Here is a 22,644-nt window from a genome sequence, read left to right as displayed (position 1 = left end):
GATTTGAGATTCCACATCGATTAAGCTCTGATAATGGACCTCATTTTGTGGGACAGATCAATAAGGAATTTTGTACTCAGCTGGGAATAAAACAACAATTACATTGCGTGTACCAACCCCAGGCAGCAAGAATGGAAGAAAGAGCTAATCAGACATTAAAAACGAAACTGGCAAAACTACAGGCAGAAACTAGAGACTGTAGCCACTTGGCTCAAATTATTGCCGATTGCCCTCTTCCAGATACGTGCAACCCTGGCCGGAAAGACACGACTGAGTCCCACCAAAATTCTATACGTCAGACCCTCTCGCACTCCCTGGGATCAAGAAAACAATGACTACTGAAATGGCCAACTATGTGATAACCTTAATTAAGGTGTTGAAAGGCCTCCATTCACGGGTGTGAGCTGCTTATGAGGAAATACCTCCCTTCTGTCACTATTAATCCGGGAGAGTATCTCCTGATTCGTAATTGGATTAGGAAAGGACTGGGGAAAAATGCCTGAACCCACATCCATCATTGTAAGGCTTTGAAGTAACATGAAAAGTAACCTTTTTGTTTCCAAGCCCTAGGTTACTGTTCCACCCAGCCTGCAGGGTGAAGTACCTACTTATCACCGTAGTCCTGCTGGGACTCTTGGAGACAAATAGGGAGGCCAAGCAAAGAACCTGTGGAGGTAGCGGAAAATGAGTCCATCACGTGTCAAGACGACCCTTTACGCTGCATGAACAACGGCCCTGAGGAAGGAGGAATGTGACCCCAGTGGACGGATGTTCGACCTACGTGTGACAACCTCACCAAACCCTGACCTCCTTGATGGAAGAACTGAAGGAAGATTGCCCTGCCATCGGATCGGATGTAGATGGGACTATAGCTGCAAAAACAGGCATAGTACCGCCAGGACAAAAGTATAAGGGAGAGATGTGTTAGTGAAGTATAACCCTTCAAAGGACAAGGCAGAAAAGGGAATTACATATAAACACATATCTGGGCGGATCATGGGGGTCTTATCTGGTGCATTGATTAGTGATCCTGGGAGTGGTAACACTTATAATAATCATGCTTAGCTTCCTAATGAAATGCTTGTGCAAAAGTGTCAGTACAGCAGTAATTCCACAACAGTTAATACAGCAACGTGAAGTGAGCCTAATGGATGAGAAAGAAGATGCAGAGGGAAGGAGGAAAATGATAGAAGTGCAGGTAGAATGGGACAGACTGAGACAAGTGGCTATGGATTAGAAGTCATCATGAAATGATAAAAGGGGAATGAGAGTTTGGCTCAAGTTAGAATCAGAGCTTAATGGGAAATGGAATGAGAGATTGGTCAAGTTAAAAATCAGAGCTTGATGGGTAATGGGATATCAAGCTTGTATACGTGCATTGTGAAATGAATAGCTTCTGCGAGAAAGCGTTATCACGGCCTTGGCTGTCTGGAAAGCCTGTGAACCATCCATGGGAGACTGTAACTGTTTGTGAGAACTACACTCCTCAGGACTGTCGATAAAAGCTTGCTATACTATGAAACAAACTAATTATTATTAATGATGGGAAAAAATAATTACTTAAAGGAGGGGCGTAATGAGCTAATTGTATCACTAATGATTGAAAGGCTTGATGGGTTTTGTAAGAATATAGTCAACTGTAACTAAGAGAAATGTGCTTTTCACTTGAGTTACAGCTGTGTTGCAGCCCCGCAGTAAATAAAAGGTTCTTTTAAGTTACCTGGTGTTCGACTGCTGATTACCCCTGGACTGCAAAAATTTAGTATTTTCATTTTCATGGCAAAAAACAAGAATTAAATTCATGATTATTCAGTAGTTAACATTGATTATTATTAGTGAATTGGTGTATTAGGTAATCATATTGCAAAGACTAGATCTTTATTTTTAAAAATAACACGATCAACCAAAATGTTTCCAGAAACTGCAGAGCTATCAGAATTTGTTTGAAAAATAAATTACTTTTATAATTTTGAGAAGTTACAAGACATCATACTCTGCCAAGACTATGTGGGCTGGGCATTGGAGCAATGGAATTGTTACTGGGCTAGTAATCCAGAGACCCAGGTTAATGCTCTGGGGATCTGGGATCGAATCTGCCGATGACATATTGAATTTGAATAAAATCTCAAATTTAAAGTCGAATGATGACATTGTTGATTGTTTTAAAAACCCACCTGGTTCATGAATGTTCTTCAGGAAATCTGCTCTCCTTATGTGGCCTGTCCTACACGTGACTCCAGATCCACAGCAATGTTGTGGTTGATTTGTAAGTGCCCTCTAAAATAGCCTCACAAGACATGCAGTTCAAGGGCAATTGGAATGAGCAGTAAATGCTGGTCCAGCCAGTAACCCCCACCTCCCATGAATGAATAATTTTTAAGGCGGCTCATTGTTCAATCTGAAGATTAGTCAGAAACTGTCTGTTTGATTGGATTTGATTTATTGTCACATGTACCGAGGTAGTGAAAGGTTTTGTTCTGCGTACAGTCCAGAAAGATCATTCCATACTTGAAAAAACTCAGACATACGATAAATACACAATGTAAATACATAGACACAGATCCCAGGTGAAGCGTAGATAACTAGTGTATCTTGTATCAAATGTATCAATTACAAATTACTGTATTAATTAGCTACCAATCTGGAACAGATGATTAAATAAGCAGTGATCTTTAATTGATTTACAATTAAACAATAATGAATCAGTAGTTATAGTAAAAGTTTGAGTTTTATTTGTTGTAAAAATGTAAAAGCTTCATTGCTGTGTATATAAAGAATGTGTATTGAGGATAAATATAGCAGCAAGAGAGACCTTCCAACTCTGATTCGCCTCAACATTTAGAACTATGTAAGGAATTGTGCAGAATAAGGTAAAGGGCTGTTATGAAACTGTTCGATTGTATTCCTGTCAAAAGTAATGAGAGAAGGTGGTGTCAGTAATTAAAGATCCAATTCAATTAAACTAGTGCCCAATTGACCAATGGTTATGTTACAACAGGCCCAACTCTGACATGAGGTAATGGTCACTTTGGGGGTAAAAGTCGAGATTCTGAAGGTCTTCCCTGATGGCCAAGTACTGAAGACTCTCGAGGCCGACTTCCAAGGAAATTACGGAGGAGCCAGGGAGGGTTACGCTTCTACAGACTGGTCACCACCTTGAAGTAAACGTCAATGTCTTCAAGTCAGTCAGTAAAGCTTCTCTTTAAAAGACCAGAAACGGTCGTCCAAGAAGAATTAGTTGAGCAGCGAAGCTGACTGTAGAACCTGCAGCACGGGAAAGCATGGCGGAGGCGCAGGATCCCGTTTTGGTGGCAGTGGTCAATTTTACTGCGGGGTGGGCAGCACGGTGGCCTAGTGGTTAGCACAACCGCCTCACGGCGCTGAGGTCCCAGGTTCGATCCCGGCTCTGGGTCACTGTCCGTGTGGAGTTTGCACGTTCTCCCCGTGTCTGCGTGGGTTTCGCCCCCACAACCCAAAAATGTGCAGAGTAGGTGGATTGGCCATGCTACGTTGCCCCTTAATTGTAAAAAATAATTGGCTAATCTAAATTTTTTTTTTAAATTTAAATTTTTTTTTACTGCGGGTGGAGTTCATTCAGGAGAGCTTCGCCAAGCAAATGAAGGCACCAGAAGTCAAAAGGATGAAATTTAGAGACAGTTTGGTCCGGTGGGCTCGTGGAAGGGAGGGAAGCAGCAGAGGCAGCTGATCGGATTGACTCAATCTCAGTCACAAAGAAGCTCCACAAGCTCCTCACACTTCTTGTTGGAGGTGTGGATGGAAGATACAGGGGAGATCGAGAGTACTTCAAAAGGAGCTAACTTGTGTCAGAGATATTCAAAAATTTCAACACTGCGTATTTAACATAATTCTAATTTATTTAACTTTCAGCCAGAATATTAGCCCCTGTAAATGGGCTGGAGTTTATTATCAGGAGAAAGAGACCCAAATGAACATGGTTCAGTCCTGAGTATGAGTAACAGCAAAATCCAATCACTGTGGTTACTTATGGCCACGTTGGTGTCTCAGCAGGTGGGATAACTGAGTGAATCCCTTCCCACACTTGGAGCAGGTGAATGGCCTCTCCCCGGTGTGAATTCGTTGATGTGCAGTGAGGTAAGATGATTGTCTGAACCCAATCCCACAGTGAGAGCACCTGAACGGTTTCTCGTCAGTGTGAACACGTTGATGGCACATCAATTCCCCAGAACTTTTATAGCTCTTCCCACATTCTGGACATTGAAACGGTCTCTCATCAGTGTGAACCCGCTGGTGTCTCAGCAGGTGGGATGACCGAGTGAATCCCTTCCCACACTCGGTGCAGCTGAATGGTCTCTCCCCAGTGTGAACACGCTGGTGTTTCCGCAGTGTGGATGACTCAGTGAATCCCTTCCCACACGTGGAGCAGGTGAACGGTCTCTCCCCAGTGTGAACTCGCTGGTGACTCAGCAGGTTGGATGACTGAGTGAATCCCTTCCCACACGTGGAGCAGGTGAACGGTCTCTCCCCAGTGTGAACTCGCTGGTGACTCAGCAGGTTGGATGACTGAGTGAATCCCTTCCCACACGTGGAGCAGGTGAATGGTCTCTCCCCAGTATGAACACGCTGGTGTTTCGGCAGTGTGGATGCCCGAGTGAATCCCTTCCCACACTCGATGCAGGTGAACGGTCTCTCCCCAGTGTGAATTAGCTGGTGTTTCCGCAGTGTGGATGACTCAGTAAATCCCTTCCCACACTTGGTGCAGCTGAATGGTCTCTCCCCAGTGTGAACTCGCTGGTGACTCAGCAGGTTGGATGACTTAGCAAATCCCTTCCCACACGTGGAGCAGGTGAACGGTCTCTCCCCAGTGTGAACACGCTGGTGACTGAGCAGGGCGGATGACTGAGCGAATCCCTTCCCACACGTGGAGCAGGTGAATGGTCTCTCCCCAGTGTGACTGCGTCGATGAGTTTCCAGGTTGGATGGGTAAGTGAATCCTTTCCCACAGTCCACACATTTCCACGGTTTCTCCTCAGTGTGACTGCATTTCTGTCTCATGGGGCCTGATGACGTGTACGGTTTCTCCCCACTGTGAACGATGCTTTTTCCTTCCATGTTCAAAATCCGGTGATATTCAGGATATGATAAATTGAGGGCTCTGTCAGATCCTGATGTGATGCTTGGTTTGAGTTTCCGGACTTTGAAGACTCCCCTTTGAACACCCTGTGAAACTGATTGAAAAGAGAAAATAGGGAGTGAGAGAACCCACAAAACACAAAGGCAGGTTGTGAAATTGAGCTGAATGAATCTGGTCATTTGTGGGGCCGGCACTGGAAAAAAGTGACCATGAAAACTGCTAGATTGTCACAAAAACACAACTGGCCTCTTTGGGAGGAGTGAGAAAGAGGTGAAGAGAGATTTTGGTCTACAAGTCATATTAAAGAGAATAGATGGCAAAGCTAATTCGATCTTCAGTTTCATAAACAGTAACCGAAGAGATAATGCTGGAACATCTCAGCACGTCTGGCAGCATCTGTAGGGAGAGAAAAGATCTCATGTTGAGTCCAGATGGTCCTTTGTTAGCTCTTTTCTCTCCCTACAGATGCCGCCAGACCTGCTGAGATGTTCCAGCATTTTCTCTTTGGCTTCAGATTCCAGCATCCGCAGCAATTTGCTTTTATTCATAAACAGTAATATTGATCCAAAACTATGCTTCTGGTGGCACGGTGATTAGCACTGCTGCCTCACGGCGCCAGGGACCCGGGTTCAATTCCGGCCTTGGTGACTGTGTGTGGACTTTGCACTTTCTCCCCGTGTCTGCGTGGGTTTCCACCCGGTGCTCAGGTTCCCTCCAACAGTCCAAAGAAGGGAAAGTTAGGTGGATTGGCCTTGATAAATTACCCCTTAGTGTCCAGGGATGTGTAGGTTAGGTGGGGCTATGGGGTTACAGGGACTGGGTAGGGGTGTGGGCCTGGGCAGGGTGCCCTTTCAGAGAATCAGTGCAGACTCGATGGGCCAAATGGCCTCCTTCTGCACTGTCGAAATTCTATGGTTCTAATTCTATCCTGTAAATCTTTATAAAGCTCTGGTGTAGAAGTCAACTATTTCCTAACACACCTAATAGGTAAAAGATAGCTATTTAGGATAAATATTAAGCCCCAGCTTTACCCATATTAAATGAAGGATTTCAACACTCTCATAACCTCAGGTTATCTCAAAACATACGGCTTACAAAACAGAATCCTTTTTACTGTCCTAATGATTTTCCAGAGACCCAGAATTAATATTTTTACTGCCCTAATCATGTTCCAGAGTCACACAAATACTTTTTACTGTCCCAATGATTTTCTAGACACCCAGGTATGAATCTCACCAAGGCAGAAGGTAAAATTTGAATTCATTGAAAGTTTACTGATGCCCATGAAGCCATTGTTGGTTGTTGTAAATATCCACCTGGTTCACTCCTGTCCTTCAGTGAAGGAAATCTTCTATCCTTACCTGGTCTGGCCTACACGTGACTCCAGATCCACAGTCAGCTGGTTGACCCTTAAAATGCTCTCTGAGATGCACTCAGTTCAAGGGCAATTAGGGCTGGGCAGTGAATGCTGGCCCAGCCAGCGACACCCACATCCCGGGAATGAATAGAAAAGAAAATCTGCCATCCTTACCTGGTCTGGCCGACACGATTCCAAACCACAACAATGTGGTTGGCTCTTTAAAAGCCCTCCGAGATGGCCGAGCCAGTCACTCGGTTTGAGGGAAATTAGGGATGGGCAATAAATGTTGGCCCAGCCAGTGACTCCCACAAATGATTAAAATAAAATCCTGGAGACTCCAGTCAGTTCATCCGGGAGAGTTGGCATCCGGTCCAGGCTCACAGTGCATAGTAACAATAATCACTTATTGTCACAAGTAGGCTTCAATGAAGTTACTGTGAAAAGCCCCTAGTTGCCACATTCCAGCGCCTGTTCGGGGACCCCGCCCCTCATTCACTCCGATTGGTCGGAGGACCAGCATCTCCAGGTCAGTCCTCCAGTCCCGCCCCTCCACTTCCTATTGGTCCAGAGCTGCTGTCAATCACCCGGACATTGTGACGGTTCCAGATGGTGAGAGCGGCCAAAGGCTCAGGCTGACTGGCTGATTGTCCAATAATAACAGTGAGAGTCTCAGTGGGACAATCAGACAACAATAGTGGAGATGGGGCCCAGAGGAGAAACTGCAAAGGATTCACTCACTTTGAGAGTAACAAACACAGTGTCTGCTCCAACAAGAGTCAGGCTGCAGTGTGTGTGAGTGAACACATCATTGCATCCAATGTAGAAATATAGAATTACCTCAGTGCTGAAGGAGGCCATTTGGCCCATCGAGTCTGCAACAACCCTCTGAAAGAGCACCCTACCAAGGCGAATTCCCCACCCTATCTCCACAACCCCTCCCAGTGACAATGTAACACAGCCAATCCATCTAACCGGCACATCTGTGGACTGCGGGAGGAAACCAGAGCACACAGAGGAAATCTACGCAGACACAGGAAGAATGTACAAACTCCACACAGTGACCCAAGGTTGTAATTAATCACAGAATCTGCAGTGCAGAAGGAGACCATTCAGCCCATCGACTCGGCACCGGCATTACTTGATCTGGCCAACCCACTGAAATGTGGGTAATTCTGAATTGCACTCTGAAATTGCCTTGCAAGCCACTCAGTTTAAGGGCAATTAGGAATGGGCAACCAAGCTGGTTTGCCCATGACACTCACATCCCATAAAGAACAGAGAAAATCAAAGGGCTGTTTCCAGTGCCGGTTTCAAAGGAATCGGTACTGGTCCCTTCACTCCTGGTTTACATCATTGATTTGAAAGTAAATGTAGGAACATGAGGAAGAAGTTTACCTGTGACACAAAAATGTTTAAACACTTTTATAAAATAAATTTAGAGTACCCAATTATTTTTTCCAATTAAGGGGCAATTTAGCGTGGCCAATCCATCTATCCTGCACATCTTTTGGGTTGTGGGGGTGAAACCCACGCAGACATGGTATGTTTAAACACTTGATAGTGAGGAAGAAAGCTGGAGGGAAAACAATGCAAAGGATTACATGATAAATGGCAGGACAGGACTAGTTAGGCCAGAGCTAGATTCCTGTGCACAGGAAGGCTGCACTGAAGAGAGTACAGAAGGGATTTAAGAACATCAGCCAGAAATTGACAATGTTTGCTCTGAGGAAAGTTTGGATAAACTGGGGCTGTTTTCTTTGGAACAGAAAAGACTGAAGGGAGACCAAAATGAAATTATGAAAAGCAGCCCGGCTAGCTCAGTCGGTCGAGCATGGGAGTCTTAATCCCAGGCCCGTGGGTTCAATACCCACATTGGCGCTTCAGCTTCTTTAATCAGAGAACATTGAACTGAACTGTTTTATGGGCGGCACGGTAGCACAGTGGTTAGCACTGCTGCGTCACAGCACCAGGGTCCCAGGATTCAATTCCCACTTGGAACACTGTCTGTGCGGAGTCTGCACGTTCTCCAGTGTCTGTGTGGGTTTCCTCCCACAAGTCCCGAAAGACGTGCTTGTTAGGTGAATTGGACATTCTGAATTCTCCCTCTGTGTACCTGAATAGGTGCCAAAGTGTTACCACTTGGGGATTTTCATAGTAACAGCATTGCAGTGTTAAGGTAAGGTAAGCCTACTTGTGACAATAATGAAGATTATTCTAAAAGTATAAAATTCTGGGGGATCATGGTGGCACAGTGGTTGTGTGCCTACGTGCTGGGGACCCGGGTTCGATCCTAGCCCCGGGTCACAGTCTGTAAGGAATTTGCACATTCTCCCATTGTCTGTGTGGGTTTCACCCCCACAACCCAAATATGTGCAGGCTTGGCCAAATTAAATTGCCCCTTGATTGGATAAAAATATAAATTTTTATTTTTTTTAATTCTGAGGGATCTAAATAGATTGGATAGGAAGGTCCTATTCCCTTTGGTTGAGGGATACATATAAAAGGGGGCAGATATTTAGGGAAGGACCAGGAGGTTTAGAGGGTGGTGAGGATCTGTGACATGCTGCCTGAAATGATGGCACAAACCCTCATAACATTTAAAAAGTATTTAGATAGCCATCTGAATTGATGTAACTTAAAAGACTACAGAGCACAATCTGGAATATTTTAAAATATCAATTTAGAGTACCCAGTTAATTTTTTCCAATTAAGGGGCAATTTAGCATGGCCAATCCACCTATCTTTGGGTGGTGGAGGCAAAACCCACACAAACACAGGGAGAATGTGCAAACTCCACACGGACAGTGACCCAGAGCTGGGATCGAACCTCGGTCCCGTGAGGCAGCAGGGCTAACCCACTGCACCACCGTGCTGCCCTCACAATCTGGAAATTGAGATGGGGCTGAATATCTACTTTGCAGCCACAATGAACTGAATGAAATGCAACATGAACAACAAACTTTGATAAAATCCCGGATAGTAACTCTCATTACTAACAAGGTCAGCGTTTGCCCAGTTTAGCTGCCAACTATGCTAATACGGTAATTTTCAAATTTACCTGCATACATAAGAGTACAACAGCAAATTATTTAACTTCCCCAATGTGATCGGTGTAATTAGTCTCAAATTTAACCCGGAATGGTCATTAAAAGTTTCCCAGTCACTCTGATATCTGAAATCTTTGTCCTCAGACAGAACAGACATTTTACCTCACAATGATATTCAGGTCCTGATGAATTGAGTAACTCAATCAGAGGATGATGTGATGTTTGATTTGAAGTTCCCGTTGGCAAATCCTCCTCTTTCTAAAGGAATTTCCAAAGGAATTTAATTCTCAGTCCAGGAGAGAAACGTACAAGATTCTCTTTTCTGGCTTCCGGTTCCTGGATGGCCGCGCATGCGCCCTGCTGCACATTTCCGCTGAGAAAGATGGCAGACGCGCAGGCGCCCTGCGGCATATCGCTCCCTAAACAGATGACAGCCGTTAACAGGGGCCGATCAGAGAGAAAATTACCGATGCGCCCCCCCCCCCCCCCATTCGGTACAAACACCGAACTGTATCAAAAGTGCCGGAACCAATTTATCACCCTGAGGAACGTAACTGAATAATGGCGGCGAAGGCTACCCAGAATGCAGGGCGAGGAGGAATACGCCCTCTCTCCATCACAGGAGCCAGAACGCGCAGGCGCCAGTATGCCCCGCCCCCGGAAGCTGTCTTTCTGTGCGGAGCATGCGCGGTGCTCCTCGGGGCTGAGCGCAGCCGCAGTGAGAGTGAGTGCGGCTCCCAGAGGCTGAGTGAGAGCCGCCGCGAGCGGGGACAATGGTGAGAACCTAAACCCCCCAATAAAACCCATTGGTTTTATTGTCAGTCTGCAGACAGGAGCTGGAGAACTGAACCCAGGCAGAGGAGAGGGAGGGAGAAAACTGGGAGTGGAGGAAAGAAATGGTGCAGATGGTGAGATGGGTTTGGATTTCAGCCCAGGGAGAGGGAGAGTGTGTGGGACGGGGACTTACAGCTTTGGGGGAACAAGAGAGGAAAAAATGTTCCAGAGGAACTAGAATTGTCTGTTCAGAATTTCTATCCTGGACTCACAGTGATGACTTATGTAAAAAGGATCTGCTGACACATCAACGTATTCACACTGGGGAGAGACCGTTCTCCTGCTCCCTGTGTGGGAAAGGATTCATTCAGTCATCCCACCTGCAGACACATCAACTTGTTCATTCTGATAACAAACCTTTTAACTGACCTGACTCTGAGAAGAGCTTTAAAAACAAAAAGAATTTATTAACACACCAATATGCTCACACTGGGGAGAGGCCATTCACCTGCTCGGTGTGTGGCAAAGGATTCAACCGTCCATCTGCCCTACTGAACCACCAGAGAATTCACACTGGGGAGAGGCCATTTAACTGCTCTGACTGTGGGAAAGGATTCATTAATTCATCCAAACTTCTGATACACCGGCAACTTCATACAGGGGATAGACCGTTCACCTGCTCTGAATGTGGGAAGGGATTCACATGTTCATACAACCTTCTGACACATCAGCAGGTTCACAGTGAGGCCATTAACTTGCTCAGTATGTGGGAAGGGATTCACTCATTCATCCAACCTGCTGACACACCAGAAAGTTCACACTAGGGAGAGGCCATTCACCTGCTCTGTGTGTGGGAAGGAATTCAGTCAGCCACCCAACCAGCTGGCACACCAGAGAGTTCACAGTGGGGAGAGGCCCTTTACCTACTCCGTCTCTGGGAAGGAATTTTCTCATTTATCTTATCTTCTGAAACACCATCAAATTCACACTGGGGAGAGGCTATTCACCTGTAATGTCCGTGAAAAGGGGTTGACTCACTCATCCTAATTGCTAACACACCTGCGAGTTCACAAGCAACTACAAGGTTTAGATTATACCCTTATTGATGCTGTTCATTATGCTCAGGACTGAATAATGTTCACTCTGACTGTCTATATCTGCTGATAAGGTTTATTATTCTGAATAAATGTGAAATAAATCAGCTTTGTTTGAAACGTTGTTGCAGATTTTTATCTTTCCCACCTAAGTGTTTAACATCACCTGTCTGGAGCTCAGAAAGAAGGGAAGGATCATATGGCAGGAACAGAGCTTCAGCCTGGACACAGTCCTTCAGGGTCACACTGAGAGGGACAAATGACACTTTGGTCTATCTCATCTCTCTTCACTGAAAGCAAAGTGGCTAAATCCTGAGGCATGTAGGAAATGTGTCCCAGCCACTCTCTTAAATTGTGCAGAGCTCCTAGATATGGAACAGATGTTTCCTTTACAACTGTCGGGCAGCATGGTAGCACAAGTGGCTAGCACTGTGGCTTCACAGTGCCATTGTCCCAGGTTTGATTCCGCACTGGGTCACTGTCTCTGCGGAATCTGTACGTTCTCCCTGTGTCTGCGTGGGTTTCTTCCGCGTGCTCCGGTTTCCTCCCACAGTCCAAAGACATGGATTGGCCATGATAAATTGCCCTCAGTGACCAAAAATCTTAGGTTGGATTATTGGGTTTTGGGGATAGGATGGAAGTAATGGCTTAAATGAGACGGTGCAGACTCGATGGGCCGAATGGCCTCCTTCTGCACTGTATGTTCTGTGTTCAAAGTCAGGAAGAACAATGGTGAATGCTGAAAATGTGCTGTCAAATCTGAGATTGGTGTGAACCTGTGATGTTCCTGATTGGAGGTAAATTGATGGATTGATTGATATTTATTGTCACATATACCAACGTACAATGAAAAGTATTTTTCTGCGGCCAAGGGAACGTACACAGTACGTACATAGTAGACAAAAGAAGAGTCGACAGAGTAAATTGACAGTGGTGCATCAACAAATACTGATTGGTTACAGAGAAGAACAATGCCAAACAAGAGCAGCATAGGGCGTCGTGAATAGTATTCTTACAGGGAACACATTGTTGAGGCGTCTAGTTGATGTGGGGAAGAAGCTGTTCCTATATCTGGATGTGCAAGTCTTCAGACTTCTGTATCTTCTGCCTGATGGAAGGGTCTTGAAGAGGGCAAAGCCTGGGTGTGAGGGGTCTCTGACAATGCTGTCTGCCTTCCTGAGGCAGCGCGAGGTGTATACAGAATCAATGGGAGAATGGCAAGCTTGCGTGATACGTTGGGCTGAGTTCACACACTCTGCAGTTTCTTGCAAAGTAGCTAGATTTAAGTTCCAGGCTGAAAATAATGCATCTGAATAAGTCTGAAACATTTTAATGTGTTTATGTGACAGTCACAATGAATTAATTGAATAGAAACCTACTTAAAATAGATTGGTTGAAGTCTGCATTAAAATAGCAGCTGGAGCAGTTCACAGGAGCCTGTTAACTATTGGGACAATTAGACAATAGTTTGGTTCCCAGATAAAGAAGGAGCTCCAATGTGTATCCAAAAATTCCCAATTTTATTGATATGTGCTTCCCACATTCTGTCCGTTTAAATAAACCTCACCCCTTTCAGCTTTTAACAATCAGAAACAAAACAGAGAAAAGGACAGAGCTGTGTCTGCCCCTTTAACTGGGAGCTGAGCAGTGTCAGAGCCCCGACTGTCCCTTTAAGAATGAGTGATGTGTTCAGCTGAAAATTCCTATTGGCCGTTTTCTGAGTAGTCTCCTTATTCTGATCATTCTCAGGTGTCCTTGGGTGGTTAGCACTGTTGCTTCACAGCGCTAGGCTCGATTCCCAGCTTGGGTCACAGTCTGCACATTCTCTCAGTGTCTGCGTGGGTTTCCTCCAGATGCTCCCACAGTCCAAAGGTGTGCAAGTTAGATGGATTGGCCCTGCCAAATTGTTCTTAGTGTCCAAAAAATGTTAGGCGGAGTTACTGGGTTATGGGGATAGGGTGGAGATGCGGGCTTAATTAAGATGCCCTTCGTACGGGCTGGTGCAGACTTGATGTGCCGAATTTAGTTTGCACTATACCTAGCCCCAATCCCCATCATATCCCACCCCACCTAACTAACACTTTTTTGGACACTAAGGGGAAGTTGATCATGGCCAATCCACCTAAGCTGCAAATCTTTGAATGGTGGTAGGAAACCCATGCAGACACTGGGAGACAGTGCAAACTCCACACAGACAGTCACCCAAGGCTGGAATTGAACCAGGGTCCATTGTGCTGCGAGGTAGCAATGATGTCCTTTGTGACAGTCTGAATTTTCCTCTCCTGATGTTTTAACATTTGATCTTTTCAATCACAATGTGTCTCAAAGAGAAGATTGAAACTTTGGTTTTAGCTGTCAGATATATTTCCTGTATAAATCGAGAACCACTAGAATGATTTCAGTTCCTCTACAGATGCACCTCAGATACCAGAAATACCTGGAGTTCTCCATGTCCTCATTGCTCTCACCTTGGGTAGAACAGCTCTCAATCAGGTGGAGTCAGTCACACGTGCATCTGTCATGATGTTTCCATTCCTATTTTATCTCACACCTCCCAGTGACACTGACTATAACACAGAAACATCAAATTATCATTGCTACCTTGCATCTTGCCTTCCTATTATTGTCTAATGATAACAGTGACAGAGTAACACACACCAGAATTAGAATGACAGGCAGGTTATTGTCCAATAATAACAGTGACAGAGGAACACACAGCAGCATTGGAATAACAGGCATTCCCGCACCAGCACCCCCCGAAGGGCACCGGAATGTGACGACTCGGAGCTTTTCACAGTAATTTAATTTGAAGCCTGCTTGTGACAATAAGCGATTTTCATTTCAGGCATGTTATTGTCTAATAATAACAGTGACAGAATTATTATCTGGGATCCTGGATCTGGGAAGCAACAGTGTTACCCACTGTGCTACCATGCTGCCCTAGATTGGCCCAGATAGGATGATATTTCATAGGGTCGGTGCAGGTTCGATGGGCCGAATGGCCTCCTTCTGCATTGCAGGGACTCTGATTAATCTACCTTGGATCCAATGATATGTTCACTTACACACTGCAGTCTGAATTATTATGGGAACAGACACTGTGTTGGTTACTCTCAAAATGAGTGAATCCTTTGCTGTTTCTCCTCTGAGCCCCATCTCCACTATTATTGTCTGATTGTCCCACTGAGACTCTCACTGTTATTATTGGACAATCAGCGAGTCAGCCTGAGCCTGTCGCTGCTCTCACAATCTGTTACCGTCACAATGCTCGGGTGATTGACGGCAGCTCCTGACCAATAGCAGGCGGAGGGGCGGGACTGGCAGACCGAATGATGCGGCTGGTCCTCCAACCAATCGGGGTGAATGGAGGGCGCGGCCCGCGTGATTGAAGCATGCGCAGTGTGGGTAAGTAATGGCGAAGGAGAAGGGTTGTGTTTTCAGATCCGAAATTGGTAAGAGACGTTTAACAATATGGAGGGAGCGAGAGATCGCGGGGGTGGACGGAAACGTTGTGTAAAACTTTTGCAAGCCGCAAACTTCGGAAAGTTTACGGGACCCAGTTTGTATCGAGCGGCGCTGCAGCTCCTCATGTTGGGCTCGGGTTAACGGCCGCCATCTTTATTGGATGTGCATCAGGGCGCATGCGCGTTTCTCATCTTTGTCGGGGCGATGTCATAATGAGTGGGAGGGGCTTGTTCCCCATTGTGCAGAATGGAGACAACTTGTCCATCAAACTGGATTAGTCTTTGAGTCCCAATGTCTTATTGATGATGCAAAGCGGTGGCAGAAGTGGAAAGAAAAGGAAGCCAATCTCTCCGGATTTCACTGTCTCATAGAATTTGCAGTGCACAAGGAGGCCATTCGGCCCATCGTGTCTGCACCGGCTCTTGGAAAGAGCACCCGACCAAAGGTCAACACCTCCACCCTATCCCCATAACCCAGTAACCCCACCCAACACTAAGGGCAATTTTGGACACAAAAGGCATTTTATAATGGCCAATCCACCTAACCTGCACATCTTGCACACCTGAATGTCCTGTCCCATGTGTCAAAAGCTCTGTGGCTCTGTTCAGCCACATGAAGACCCAGGGCAGAAACTCACAATCCTGAGTCAACATCACCCCCAAATCAGAATGGTCTCAGAGGGAGTGTAGCACTGATTTACCGGAGTGATATCTGAACCCCCTGGGGTGAAATTACAAGGCGAGATTAGACAAAAATGTCAGAGTGAGCTGGCAGCATGTTGGCACAGTGGTTAGCACTGCTGCCTCAAAGCACCGAGGTCCCAGGTTCGATCCTGGCTCTGGGTCACTGTCCATGTGGAGTTTGCACATTCTCCCCGTGTTTACGTGGGTTTCACCCCAACAACTCAAAGATGTGCAGGGTAGGTGGATTAACCACACTAAATTGCCCCTTAATTGGAAAAAATGAATTGGGTACTCTAAATTTATTTTAAAATATGAAAACAATTATGGGCAGAGAAGGGCATTCAGTCCATTGAGTCCATGCTAGCTTTTTGATCGGAACGGTGGTTAGCACTGCTGATTCTCAGCGCCGTGGACCTGGGTTTGATTCCCGGCTTGGGTCACTGTCCATGCGGAGTCTGCATGTTCTCCCCGTGCGTTTCCTCCGGGTGCTCCGGCTTCCCCCCACAAGTCCCGAAAAAACGTGCTTGTTAGGTGAATTGCACATTGAATTCTCCCTCTGTGTACCCGAACAGGCGCCGGAGTGTGGCGACTTGGGGATTTTCACAGTAACTTCATTGCAGTGTTAATGTAAGCCTACTTGTGACACTAATAAATATTATTATTATTTGGAGCAATCTAGTCAGAGTTATTCTCCTGCTCTGTCTCCGTATCCTCACAGGTTTATTGACTTGTGCACTGTAAAATTTATTGTGTCTATTTCCAAACTCCGTCACAGGCAGCAAGTTTAAGGTCATTGCCACTGGTTGTGTAAAAACATTCTTCCTCATACCTCCTGGACCATTTACATGCATAGATACGGAGCCAGGTAGAAAATAGGAGCAGGAGGCCATTTGGCCCTTCGAGCCTGCTCCACCATTTATTACGATCAGAGCTGATTAGGCTCAATAGCCTAATCCCGCTTTCCCCAATATCCTTTGATCCCCTTCAACCTCAGTGCTGTATCTAACTGCTTCTTGAAAACATGCAATGTTTGGCTTTAATTAGTTCCTGTAGTGACAAATTCCACAGACTCCCCACTCTCTGGATGAAGAAATGTCTCCTCATCTCTGTCCTAAATGGTCTACCCCGTATTCTCAAACTGTGACCCCTATTTCTGGACACACCCACTATCTGGAACATCCTTCCTGAATCTACTCTGTCTCACCCTGTTTTTATTTTAAACATAAATTTAGAGTGCCCAATTCTTTTTTTTGCAATTAAGAGGTAATTTTAGCGTGGCCAATCGACCTACCCTGCACATCTTCAGATTTGTGGGGTTGAGACCCACGCAAACACAGGGAGAATGTGCAAACTCCACACAGACAGTGACCCGGGGCTGGGATCGAACCCGGGTCCTCGGCGACATGAGGCTAACTACTGCGCCACCGTGCCACCAACTTTTTATAGGTTTTTATGAGATCCGCCCTCATTCTTTTGAACTCCAGCGAATACAATCCTAACCAATTCAACCTCACCTGCACATCTTTGAACGGTGGGAAGAAACCTGAGCACTGGGTGGAAACCCACGCAGACACTGGGAGAAAGTGCAAACTCCACAGTCAGGGTGGGAATTTAACTCGGGTCCCTGGAGCTGTGAGGCAGCAGTGCTAACCACTATGCCACAAGAAGCATAGTTTCAGTATCAATATTACTGTTTATGAAGCTCAAGATCGAATTTGCTTTGCCATCTACTCTCTTAATATGTCTTGTTGATATACAACATCCCTCTTCACCTCATTCTTTCTCCTCCCAAAGAGGCCAGTTGGGTTTTTGTGACAATCCAGCCGTTTTCATGGTCACTTTTTCCCAGAGCCGGCCCCACAAATGACCAGATTCATTCAGCTAAATTTCACAACCTGCCTTTGTGTTTTTGTGGGTTCTCTCTCGCTCCCTATTTTCTGTTTTCAATCAGTTTCACAGGGTGTTCGAAGGGGAGGCTTCAAAGTCCGAAAACTCAAACCAAGCATCACATCAGGATCTGACAGAGTCCTCAATTGATCATATCCTGAATATCATCGTACTTTGAACATGGAAGGAAAAAGCATCGTTCACAGTGGGGAGAAACCATACACGTGTTGTGTGTGTGGACAAGGATTCACCGGATCATCAGGCCTCACAAGCCACAAATGCAGTCACACTGAGGAGACACCGTGGAAATGTGTGGACTGTGGGAAAGGATTCACTTACCCATCCCAGCTGGAAACTCATCGGCGCATTCACACTGGGGAGAGACCATTCACCTGCTCCAAGTGTGGGAAGGGATTCACTCAGTCATCTGACCTGCTGAGACACCAGCGAGTTCACACTGTGGAGAGACCGTTTCAATGTCCAGACTGCGGGAAGTGCTACAAACGTTCTGGGGATCTGATGTGCCATCAACGTGTTCACACTGACGTGAAACCGTTCAGGTGCTCTCACTGCGGGACTGGGTTCAGACAATCATCTCACCTCACTGTACATCAGCGAGTTCACACTGGAGAGAGACCATTCACCTGCGCCAAGTGTGGGAAGAGATTCACTCAGTTATCCCACCTGCTGAGTCACCAGCGAGTTCACACTGATGAGAGACCATTTCAATGTCCAGACTGTGGGAAGTGCTACAAAAGTTCCGGGGAACTCATGCGCCATCAGTGTGTTCACACCGACGAGAAACCGTTCAGGTGCTCTCACTGCGGGACTGGGTTCAGACGATCATCTAACCTCGCTGTACATCAGCGAATTCACACTGGGGAGAGACCATTTCAATGTCCAGACTGCGGGATGTGCTATAAACGTTCTGGGGAACTGATTCGCCATCAGTGTGTTCAAACTGACGAGAAACCGTTTAGGTGCTCTCACTGCGGCACTGGGTTCAGACAATCATCTGCCCTCGCTGTACATCAGCGAGTTCACACAGGGGAGAGGCCATTCACCTGCGCCCAATGTGGGAAGGGATTCACTCAGTTATCTGTGTTGCAGAGGCACCAGCGAATTCACACTGGGGAGAGACCATTCATTTGTTCCAAGTGTGGGAAGGGATTCACTCGGTCATCCGGCCTGCAGAAGCACCAGCGAATTCACACTGGGGAGAGGCCATTCGCCTGCGACCAATGTGGGAAGGAATTCACGCAGTCATTTAGCCTCACTGTACATCAGCGAGTTCACACTGGGGAGAGACCGTTTATCTGCTCCAAGTGTGGGAAGGGATTCACCATTTCATCCAACCTGCTGAAACACCAACGAGGCCACAAGTAACAACAGTGATTGGATTTTGCTGTTCCTCACATTCAGGACTGAACCATATTAGAACATAGAACATAGAACAGTACAGCACAGAACAGGCCCTTCGGCCCTCAATGTTGTGCTGAGCCATGATCACCCCACTTAAACCCACGTAACCCGCATACCCGTAACCCAACAATCCCCCCATTAACCTTACACTAAGGGCAATTTAGCATGGCCAATCCACCTAACCCGCACATCTTTGGACTGTGGGAGGAAACCGGAGCACCCGGAGGAAACCCACGCACACACGGGGAGGACGTGCAGACTCCACACAGACAGTGACCCAGCTGGGAATCGAACCTGGGACCCTGGAGCTGTGAAGCATTGATGCTAACCACCATGCTACCGTGAGACATTTGGGTCTTTTTCTGCTGAAAATAAACTCCAGCCCATTTACAGGGCTAATATTCTGGCTAAAAGTCAAATAAATTAGATTTGTGTTAAATACGCAGTGTGTTGAAACTTTTTTTTTGATTAACAATTATAAGAGGTATTTTCTGGCATTGTAAACAGTAGAATTACAGAACGAGAAAACAAAAGGGCTGTACATAGTGCAATTGCCGTAGCCCACTCCACCCAAATCTGCCTAAATGATCCCCTATATTGCATCCCCCTCTCGCCATAATACAGATCAAAGTAATACTACTCAAAATAATACAAAGTCAAAAATCCCCACCACCATCCCCCTCACAACACAGAAAACCCACCAAAATCGAATAATTCTTTAACTACTTCCCCCTTCTTAAACAAAACACAGTTACCGAAGAGAAAAGCCAAGAACAAAAACAAACAAATAAATCAGTGCAGACAGCATTTAAAGCGAACAGGAAAAACAGTTTCACAAACTGAGAGCAGAATCTTCTCAAGTTGGCACCAGTCCTTTCCTCCTGGCGAACTCCATAGCGTCCTCGGGCGACTCAAAGTAATGATGTTGGTTCTCATGCGTAACCCAAAGTCGCGCTGGATGCAACAGTCCGAGCTTAACCTGCTTCTTGGACAGGATCGACTTGACTTGATTAAACCCTTCCCTCCTCTTGGCCACCTCTAAGCTTAAATCTTGGTACAGCCACAAAATGCTGTTGTTCCCCTTACAGCTCCCCGTGCGATTGGCCCACTGGAGAACGCGCTCCTTATCCAGGTACCTGTGGAACCTGACCACCATCACCCGAGGGGATTGTCCCTGCCGCGGCTTCCTCACCAGCACTCTGTAATCCCTGATCCACCTCCAATGGTCAGGGGAAGGTCCCATTTCCCAGCAGCTTCTGGAACAGTGAGTGTTCTACTGAGTAGATAGCGCAGTGAGTGCCTTTATATATATATATATATATTGGATTTGGATTTAGTGTCATGTGTACCGAGGTACAATGAAAAGTATTGTTCTCCGTACAGTCCAGATAGTTCATTCCACACATGAAAAACGTAGCAGATACGATAAATACAGAAAGTAAATACACAGACATAGACATCGGGTGAAGCATACAGAGTGCAGTACTACTCAGCAGAGAAGATGCGTGAAGAGATCAGTTCAGTTCATAAGAGGGTCGTTCAGGAATTTGGTAACAGCGGGTAAGAAACTGTTTTTGAATCTGTTGGTTCGCGTTCTTAGACTTTTGTATCTCCTGCTCGATGCAAGAGATTGGAAGAGAGAACTACCCGGGTGGGAGGGATCTTTAATTCTGCTGCCCATCTTCCCAAGGCAGCGGGAGGTGTTGACAGAATCAATGAATGGGAGGCAGTTCACGCGATGAACTGGGCTGTGCTCACATCTCTCAGTAGTTTCTTACTGACTTGGGACAAGCAGTTGCCATACCAGGCTGTGATGCAGCCAGATAGGATGCTTTTGAAGGTGCATTTATAAAAATTGGTGAGAGTCAATGTGGGCATGCCAAAATTCCTTAGTTTCCTGAGAAAATGTAGGCGCTGTTGTGCTTTGTTGGTCATAGCATTGACGTAGTTGAACCAGGACAGATTGTTGGTGATGTGCACACCTAGGAATTTGAAGCTGTCAACGATTTCCACCTGGGCACCATTGATGCAGACAGGGGTGTGTACAATACTTTGCTTCCTGAAGTCAATAACCAGCTCCTCAGTTTTGGTGACATTGAGGGATAGATTATGTTGTTACACCACTCCTCGAGGTTCTCTTTCTCCCTCCTATACTTTGATTCATCGTTATTCAAAATCCGACCCACTATGGTCGTGTCATCAGCAAACTTGTAGATAGATTTGGAGCCAAATTTTGCCACACAGCCGTGTGTGTACAGGGATTCCCACACACAGAGCAAGTGAATGGTTTCTCCCCTGTGTGAACCCGCTGATGTGCAGTTAGTTCAGATGACGACTTTAACCTCTTTCCACAGGAAGTGCAGCTAAATGGCCTCTCCCCAGTATGAATTTGCTTGTGTACCACCAGGTTGGCTGACTGAGTGAATCCCTTCCCACATACTGAGCAGGTGAACAGTCTCTCCTGTGTGAACACGTTGGTGTTTACTGAGGTGGGATGAATGCCTGAACTTCTTTCCACAGTCGGTGCAGCTGAAGGGCCTCTCCTCCGTGTGAAATCGCTGGTGTGACATGAGACAGGCTGACTGGGTAAATCCCTTCACACACAGAGAACAGGTGAATGGCCTCTCCCCAGTGTGATTACGTTGATGGTTTGCCAGCTGGTATTGAGAATTCAATCGTTTACCACAATCCCCACAGTTCCACAGCTTCTCCCCAGTGTGAGTGCGTCAGTGGTATTCCAGCCGGGATGGATAATTGTATCCCTTCCCACAGTCGTCACATTTCCACGGTTTCTCCATGGTGCCTGTATCTTCCTGTCTTTGCAGGTTAGATGATCAATTTAAGTATTATCACAGAGATCACATTTACAGTTTCTCTTCACTGTGAATGGTGTGATTTTTTATAGACTGTGAACTGGTTAAAGCTCTTTCCACAGTCAGTTCACTGGAACACTCTCCCTCAGGTGTACGTGTGTCGGTTATTTTCCAAGAACACTGGTGTTTGAAATCTTCTCCCACGGACAGAACAACCAAATGTTTCTCCTTCCACATTCAAAGGCCAATGTTATTCAGATCCTTCTTCCTTAAAAAAATATTCAGATCTGGATAAATCTTGTCAGATCTTGCAATGATGTTCCTTCCTGTCCTCTTCAGTTATCTCCCCCTTCGAATAGCCTGGAAAAGCAGATTACAAAACGTTTCACATCAAGTGTAGAGCACAGAAACACAGAAAAGACAAGTCTAGTTTCTATGGAATATTTTTCCTGTCTTTTTTTCCCAAAAGTTGTAAATCCCTATCCCGCACACATTCTCTCCTCCCTGGGCTGAATTCAAACCCATCTCACCATTTATTTCCTCAACTCCAAAATTTTCCCCCCTTCCTCCCCTCTGCCTGGATGCAGTTCTGGGCAGAGTGAGAACAAAATCAGCGATACAATCATTTTCTCTCCTGGTCACTAGGACCCAGAAGCCCCGCCCACTCTCTGCGTCACCACCATGGCCCCTCAGACACCGTGTTCGCCACGGAATGAAGATGGTGGCCTTTAACCTGGGCCTATTTCCGGGAAAGTTTCAGTGCTGGAACCGTGGGACCTGCAGGTTATTATTCGGGGTTTGTGGCCCACACTGAGTGTTAATGAACCCGCTCCACCCACCCGCCGCTTCCCCTCCGCCGCCTCTCACCGGCGGCCGAGCAACAAACCAACCTCTGTTCAGCGTCATCACTCACTCTGTGCATGCTCCAAACTGTGTGAGACTGCGCACGCATCCCGGTCCCCTGTATTGTAGATAGGGGGCTTTCT

General features: G+C 46.1%; 1 protein-coding gene across 1 annotated transcript in view; it reads right to left on the bottom strand.

The window, feature by feature from the left end:
* Positions 1-3,856: 3,856 nt before the first annotated feature.
* Positions 3,857-22,644, bottom strand: part of LOC119961113 (zinc finger protein 239-like) — a 29,639-nt gene continuing 10,851 nt past the window's right edge. Inside the window, exons 2-3 of the mRNA XM_038788589.1 lie at positions 21,299-22,018; positions 3,857-5,004 (exon numbers count right to left, since the gene is read on the bottom strand). Of these exons, the coding sequence (XP_038644517.1) occupies positions 4,000-5,004; positions 21,299-21,415 (1,122 nt within the window). The 5' untranslated portion in view covers positions 21,416-22,018 and the 3' untranslated portion in view covers positions 3,857-3,999. The remainder of the gene's footprint in view (positions 5,005-21,298; positions 22,019-22,644) is intronic.

Source organism: Scyliorhinus canicula, unplaced genomic scaffold (assembly GCF_902713615.1).
Source record: "Scyliorhinus canicula unplaced genomic scaffold, sScyCan1.1, whole genome shotgun sequence".
In the NCBI taxonomy this organism is placed as follows: Eukaryota; Metazoa; Chordata; class Chondrichthyes; order Carcharhiniformes; family Scyliorhinidae; genus Scyliorhinus; species Scyliorhinus canicula.
This window is presented reverse-complemented; position numbering and strand designations above follow the sequence as displayed.